Below are 7542 nucleotides of genomic sequence, written 5' to 3'. Positions count from 1 at the left end.
GTGGGATCTTTGAGATCTGGCACATGCCAAGAGTTAGACTCAACTACACAAAAGATCATTTCTATTACCCTCTTTTCCATCATTATTTTCTCAACCCAACAATTCTAGCCAATTTCCATGACATGATACAATCATGCCTTTCACATATCCTTCACAACAATGTAACCATTTAAAACATCACCAATGTATATATAATTATGCCAACATTGTTCAAATAGTTAAGAATATGTAAATACCTAATACAAGGAACATCAACCAAACTATAATACCATGCATAATATAATGCACACGAAAATTAATTAAATTAATCTATGTAAAAGGCTCCCAAGAAACCCCTACCTCTTTTTCAAGGCTAATTCTAAATTAAGAAAAACAACCACAAGCTACATACGGGCCCTAACTCCTCATGAGAATTTTATCACTACTCTCTCTCTCTCTCTCTCTCTCTCTCTCTCTCTACGTTTTTCTTTCTCTTTGCATGAACTTTCATGCAAGGTTAGGTACTTTAAAAAACAAAGGAAAAAGGTCCTATTTATAGTAATACTTAGGGAAGAACCAATTAGTTCTAATTGGTGGGGAGGTCATGATCATGTGAGAATTTTGGGCTCCAAGATTAGGATAACTCTTACTAGATTCCCAACACCTCATGCTAAAATAGAGCTTAATTAGTCACCTAGATATAATGACACTTGTGAATCTAAAGTGTGTTTGTAAAAAGATTTAGATAACAACTAGACTGTTGAACTTAGCCATTCAAGTACAGTAACAACGAGATAAAGCTGTCTAAATCAAAACATATATTTATTATAATATTACTATTTTTAATAACTAATAAGAAAAATTTCTGAAAATATAACACGTATATATATATATGGATTTAACGGCATATGTTATAAACTAAATATGTAACAAAAATTTTACATACAAAAACAAAATAAAAGCATTAACCGTGATTAGGACCAAATGATGTGGATGATAATGATATAAAATATATAATTAAGGTTCATAATAACTTGATGATTGTACTAATATAGGGTTTAGATTAGAACCTCTTGAGGGGTTGAAGCCGCTCTAGATTTGAGCAGAGAATGTTCTTGACATACACTACTACGAAAAGGCTAATGGGTATTGGTTCACCGATGGCTTTTCCTATCACATACCGATGCCTCGTAAGGTGATGCTAAAGGGGGGGTATAAAAGGCATCGGGGAAAACCCGATGCCTTTTACAGAAACAATATCGGTTTCTTCAACCAAAGTGATGCCTTAATGAGCTTCAATTGTTGACTTAAGTCCAAATTATGTTGACTTCCGATGTCTTTGATGACAACATCAGTTCTTTATATACCACTGATGCCTTTTCACAAGAACCACTTCACTTCTTATTTTCCGATGTCTATAATTAGTTTAGCATCGGTATTTTCATAAATGTTGTAGTTGATTTGTATCATAACTTCATGTCTTTATTGTTGCGATGCCCTCGTAGAGTAACCACTTCACTTGTCCTATATTATCCGATGTATTTAGAATAACCACCTCACCAAGTTAGAATTTTGTAGCTGTAGTCTCAAGGACGACCAAATGGGAATGCTAGATAAGCTGCCAAACCTAACAACTCTGCTCCTTATAAGTGAAGTTTTTGAGGAGAATACAAAGATACTGGTTTTCTCCAAAGAAGGCTTTCCTTCTCTTCAATTTCTGTCAGTTTTTTGTGTGGACGAAATAACAGAGTGGAGTGTAGAGGAAGGAGTCATGCGTAGTCTTCCAGATGGGCTGACATATCTTACTAATCTCAAGGAATTAACCATTTTCAGGATGCCTATAGAACTCCATAGTAGGATTCAGGAAGATGGAGAGGATTTCTGTAAAATTCAACATGAACGTTCAGTTGTAATTGCAGAACCCTACGACCCACCAATGCAGTGAAAAGGTAATTTCTTAATTTCTCTCTTCTTTTTTTCATTTTTTCTTCTTTCATTTTTTTTTTCTCTTTTTTTTTGGTCTCGTTTGATTTGCATGTCGTAGTGAAATTTCGTTCACTAGTAAAAGATTTTTGTGGCACTTGAAGGCCATGCTGGTGAAGCACAAGCACTGAGGGCACAAAATTGCCTCCCCTGTTTTGGTCTGTTTTCTTTGTTCAGTTTGAGAGCTCATAGGTGCGTGAGTTACGAGTGAGAGGCTTAATTTAAAAGCCAACTGCTTGGGATTTTGAAACAATATTGAAGGTATTACTTTTGATCATTGGATGTCCTTCTTGGAGGCTTGTTAACATACACCTAATATCTTTGAAATGTCAACTCTTTCCCTTGTCATGTGAAAAACAATTCCATAAGCTATAGGATTTTCTTTGTAGTTGATGATCATGTTATACTAATACTTTTTAACTCCCTAATCCAGTTGATGTGAAATGTATCAGAACACAAAACAAACAACGGCACATTCATTACAATACGTTGGATCTGGAACATCCTCGCTTATACACGCACTATATCAACATCAATATACATTCATACAACACAAAGCAAATTCCATCAAACAAAAACAGAAAAGACATGGAGAAGACAAACACGACATTAATTGTCTGCCAAGTATATTGGCGATCATTTGGTCATGGAAGGAGGCACCTGTGGAGCAGCAGTTGGTGCCCCAATCCAACCTACATCACAAAAACAAATACAAAATAAAAATTAAAGTACCGCGGAATGATGTATTTAATGATAAATTTAAGGTCATAGCATATTACTATACAATGACGACATATATGTGTGTAGGATTAGTTTAAAACCTTTGGAGGGGTCGAAGCCTCTAGATTTGAGCTCAGCATGTTCTTGGCAGAGGGCACACGGTCCACAGAAGAAATGAACACAACAATCACCACAAGGCTCCTCCGGCACACCAAATTTTTTGCGCAATCTCTGTCTATACATGCATGAGTAGATCCACTGGCAGTGAATCGTCCACAACAACCAGTGCACTATGCAATGGGAAAGGCAAGCTAAAATTACAAAATCCAACTGTTAGTAACACACCATTGACCTAATCATCTTAATAATTAAAGTCAGGTGCAATCGGTGCGAGGAGAAATTAACTTTTCCATATACAACAGTCTATGTATCGCAACCGTTCTCTTACACTAAGTGATCACGTGATTATTATTACAGAACTAAATGTGAGAGACTAGTTATATATACAACCACTTTAAGGGAAAAATAATAAATTTGTCATGTTTATAGATTTGGGAAATCTTTTTGATCTTGCGACACTTACAATTTTGTCCTTCGTCGACAATTTCTGCGTTTCGGCCGAAGGTGATGCATGGAAAACACCATGTGATGCAACCTACACCACAAGATCAATTTCACTAATTGGTATAAATTTAACTTGTCAGGTAAGGTAACTATAATAGACAAAGTGAATTTTGGCCGGAGAGAGAATTTATATCTTACATGTACAAATATCTTCTCCACAGTTACAAAGACCACGTGACCACTGCTGAGGGCGATCACCATAATCAACGTTCATGGTTTTCTATTATGAGATTAGAATTCGACCAGAAAAAAAAGATTGCTTGGAATGGAAAAGCTTCAGTAGTGTAAAGGGAGATGTAAGAGAGAGAGAAAGACTGTCGGAGAATGAAATGTTTTCGAAAAATGTACAAGTGCCTTGCTTGACAAAGAATCAATACAATGGTTTATATAGACTTACAAAGATTCAACACATGTTATATCCACTTACAAAGAATCAGTATATACTGTGTAAGACCCTAGACTAGTACCAGACAAGACCCTGGAGGACAAAGGTGGGCCTTATCCACTTACAGCTAGAACGCACTATTATATGCATATGCTTCTTCTGTTGGTAGAGCAGGCGCCATGTTATTGTTAATGATGTTAACCCAGCAGCTACCCTCTAAGAAAAGACCTGCACTACAAGAAAAATTGTTTTTGACAACATGCCACTAACAACGCGCCGTCTGCTGCACTTGTTGAAGTATACTTTTGGCAACATACATCAAGTGCACGTTGTAGTGAACTAACGTTCTTTTAATGCGCGTTGTCAAGATGAAATTTAGAGAAAATTTCGCAACGCAAATATGAATGTTTTGATATCTTTAAGTTCTACAACGTGTAAAACATGTTGTCAAATTATTTCATTTTTTAAAAAAGAAAATATATCCAAAATTTATGCGGAAGAACCCTCTAAGAAAAGACACTGACAAGGACATTGTTACTTTTTATGCGAGTGGATTGGATTGTGCCACGGACATTGCTACTTTTTCTTCTACGAGTTCAAATTTCATCATGGGATTCTAAGTACAAAAGCAATACATTTATATGGTCGAGGTGTACAAAAGCAAAAGCTCGATCCACATGGGATTGGAAGTATACAATTGTTTGGTGATATGACTCCAAAAACTTAATTATAATGACAGAAGTGTGAAGCCCTGCATTTTAAAAAATATATTAATATTTAAGGAAATTAAATATTTTACTATATATTTAGTTATATGTTTTAATTTATTATATATTTTTAATTATAATTACCTTTGTCCGTAGCATATAAATTTATTTGCTATACTTTTACAATAATACTTGTTTGATATCACCTCCTGCAGAATGCATATTATCAGTTTTCCTAATTCTACTTGGATTAGTTTTCCTATTTTTAGTTTTCCTAATTCTTAAGATTCCTTCTTGTTAAAGGATCTCTTATTAGTTAATTTGTTTTCCTAATTCTTAAAGATTCCTTCTTGTTAAAGGATCTCTTATTAGTTAATTTGCTTTCCTATTTCTTGAAGTTTACTTTCCCTTTTCCTAGACTAAAAAGGGTTTTGCCTCTATAAATAGAGTTGTTTGTAATCTTTTAAGGCAGACTTGATTAATGATAAATTTCCTTACTTTGAACTCTCTGATTCCTTCCCCTTCCCTTTGTCTCTTCGATCTCTAATTCTTCTCTTCGATCCCTTATTTCTTCTTTGTTCTAATGCTCAAGTGTTTACTCTAAACCTACGGGCTGTTCTACATCAATTGGTAATCAGAGCCTTCCCTCACTTTTGTTTGCGTTTGCTCTCTACCATGGCACCCCAAACCGTGGCCAACCTTGCTGAACAGTTTCATGCGTTCCGAGACAAAGTTTCTGACGATATCGCTGGCATGAAAACCCAACTCTCCAAACTCAGCGTTGACTTCAAAGACGAGTTAGTACAGGCTCACACACATCGTGCTGACCTCAAAGACAAATTGGTACAGGCTCACACACATCGTGCGCAGACGGACCTTGCCATCACCAAACTCCAAGACTCCGTTCAGTTGCTTATCAATCACTTTCGGGCTGGACATGCTGAACCTTCTACCTCCGTGGTGCTCTCGAGTTCATCTACGCCACAACCAACAAGTGGCCTTTTGCCCAATCCACCGGTTGATCACAAACTCAAGGCCGTGCCATACGGCATGCCGCATAGCTCCACTGGGCCCTCGCTTGATGAGCCCAAGACTCAATTGGAGGCCCCCTTTTCTTTTGGGTCCCTTCCACCGCCCTATTATAGCCAACACACAACGGGCCCTTCTACAGTTCCACATGATCAAGGCACTCATCCCCCTCACCGTTTTGACAACAATGTCATCCGCCACATCAAGCTGACCGCTCCTACTTTTGATGGTCGTGGGGATCCTACGATGTTTCTTGATTGGGTTCAAGCCATGGAAGATTATTTCGCCTGGTACAACTTGACGGATGCTCATAAACTTCGCATTGGTAAGATCACACTACAGGGAGCCGCTAGACAATATTGGAATTCGGTGGAGGAGCAACTATATCAATTTGGACAGCCGCCTGTGACTCTATGGGACGAGATGAAATTAAAGCTTCGCGAACAATATCTTCCCACCTTTTATCGCCATCAATTGTATGATCAATTATGGACCCTTTCACAAGGAAGTTTGACTGTTACTGAATTCCACGCTCGTTTTATTGAACACAAGATACGTGCAGGGATTCGTGAAGAACCCGACATCACTATGTCTCGCTTTATCCATGGTCTTCGTGACGATATCAAGCGTGAAGTCCGTCGATTCCGTCCACATATTTTGGAAGATGCATATTGCCATGCACTGGAAGCTGAAACTTTTTTGGGCCCACAACGTAGATATACCGGGTATTCCGGGCTCTCTTCCGCTCCTACTCCAAATCGTAGTACTCCTAGCTCCACATATGGCGTTGCCGGTCCACTTGCTCCTACGATACCCACAACAGAAAAAGGACCAGCCCCATCCTCGGCTGCTCACATCGAATGCTATCGCTGCCATGCTAAGGGTCACATTGCCTCCCGTTGTCCGCACCGAACTTTAACCATTGGCTCCCTCAATGAGGACTCTTGTGTGGACGTGTATGTGGAGCCCCTGGAACCTATTTATGATCCAGAACTTGATAATTGCTGTGAGGAGGCATTTCACCAAGTGAGTGTCATACGTTGTATTTATTCAGCATCTACGCCTCCACCTCCTGATTCATGGAAACGCACAAGTATTTTTCAAACCTATGTCCCTTGCGGTACTAATAGATGCCAACTAGTTATTGATGGGGGAAGTACACTAAATGTTATCTCTAAAGCTGCTGTCGACCGCCTTCACCTTCAGGCCGAGCCACATCCCCATCCTTTTCATGTTGGCTGGGTAGATAACACCATGTTACCTGCAACTGAAAGATGTCTTGTTCCTCTTCAATTGGGTCCCTGTCACAAGCGACTTTATTGTGATATCCTACCCATGAGTGTAGCACATGTGCTACTAGGCCGACCATGGCTTTACGACTGCTGTGTGAAAAGTTGTGGCAGAGAGAACACATATACTTTTCAACATGAGGGAAAGAACATAACGCTAACGCCTTCCAATCCGGCCATCAAACCAACTAAGGATGTTCAACCAACTCTATTACTTAAAGAGAAGGCTTCGGAGCATCGATTGAGTAGTTTATCATCTGTAAACTTTGCACACGAACTGCAAGACACTGGTGTGTCCTTTGCTCTATTGCTTAAACCGAAATCTGACAGCAACCCCACACCACTTGCTGAACCCATACATCAGTTCCTCCCTAAATTCTCTAATATCATACCTGATGACTTACGGATGCACTACCTCCGGCGAGAGAGATTCAGCATGCCATTGACCTTATTCCTGGTTCGCAAATTCCTAATCTTCCCTATTATCGTCTGAATCTGTCCATGCGAGCGGAATTGAATCTAAAAATTCAGGTGTTGCTGGATAATTGCTTTATTCGTCATAGTTAAAACCCTTGTGTTGTTCTAGTTCTCCTTACCCCTAAAAAGGATGGTTCCTGGCAAAGGTGTGTTGATGGCCGCACCGTAAATAATATTACCGGTTTCATTCCTCCTCCGGTGCCGCGTAGTCCTTCTCCTAGTTCTACCCCTACAGATCAGATTGAGGACGTCTTAGATCATGAAGTTGTGGCCTCGTCTCCTGGAGATTCTACCTGTTTTCTGGTTCATTGGGTTGGAAGGCCTGCTACTCGAGGATACTTGGATTCTG

General features: G+C 39.0%; 2 protein-coding genes and 1 long non-coding RNA gene across 3 annotated transcripts; 2 read left to right on the top strand and 1 right to left on the bottom strand.

Annotated features, from left to right (window-relative positions):
- Positions 1–1399: 1399 nt before the first annotated feature.
- Positions 1400–2239, top strand: LOC148919982 (uncharacterized). The gene is made up of 2 exons (XR_016124701.1): positions 1400–1928; positions 2067–2239. It is a non-coding gene; the product is annotated as an uncharacterized LOC148919982 (long non-coding RNA).
- A 174-nt stretch (positions 2240–2413) lies between these two features.
- Positions 2414–3725, bottom strand: LOC103323891 (cell number regulator 11-like). The gene is made up of 4 exons (XM_008225910.3): positions 3445–3725; positions 3266–3337; positions 2784–2993; positions 2414–2654 (listed from the first exon to the last, which is right to left on the bottom strand). Exons 1-4 carry the CDS (start codon positions 3518–3520, stop codon positions 2599–2601), a joined length of 414 nt encoding a protein of 137 aa, XP_008224132.2. The 5' UTR covers positions 3521–3725; the 3' UTR covers positions 2414–2598.
- A 908-nt stretch (positions 3726–4633) lies between these two features.
- LOC148919981 (uncharacterized) lies at positions 4634–7517 on the top strand. Its single transcript, XM_089047351.1, has one exon. The coding sequence runs from the start codon at positions 5074–5076 to the stop codon at positions 7207–7209; it is 2136 nt and encodes a 711-aa protein (XP_088903477.1). The 5' UTR covers positions 4634–5073; the 3' UTR covers positions 7210–7517.
- Positions 7518–7542: the final 25 nt, after the last annotated feature.

Source organism: Prunus mume, linkage group LG2 (assembly GCF_029339155.1).
Source record: "Prunus mume cultivar Tortuosa linkage group LG2, ASM2933915v1, whole genome shotgun sequence".
Lineage (NCBI taxonomy): Eukaryota > Viridiplantae > Streptophyta > Magnoliopsida > Rosales > Rosaceae > Prunus > Prunus mume.
Note: the sequence above shows the minus strand (reverse complement) of the source record. Positions and strands in the feature narration are given on the sequence as shown.

Bases quoted from the DNA above. Each gene is read 5' to 3' on its own strand.
- LOC103323891 (XM_008225910.3), bottom strand. From the start codon at position 3,520: ATGAACGTTGATTATGGTGATCGCCCTCAGCAGTGGTCACGTGGTCTT. The intron at 2,994-3,265 runs GTAAGTGTCGCA...TTGTAATTTTAG, and splicing joins TGTCGACGAAGGACAAAATT to CTTGCCTTTCCCATTGCATA. The intron at 2,655-2,783 runs GTTTTAAACTAA...TTTGTGATGTAG, and splicing joins AGGCTTCGACCCCTCCAAAG to GTTGGATTGGGGCACCAACT.
- LOC148919981 (XM_089047351.1), top strand. From the start codon at position 5,074: ATGGCACCCCAAACCGTGGCCAACCTTGCTGAACAGTTTCATGCGTTC.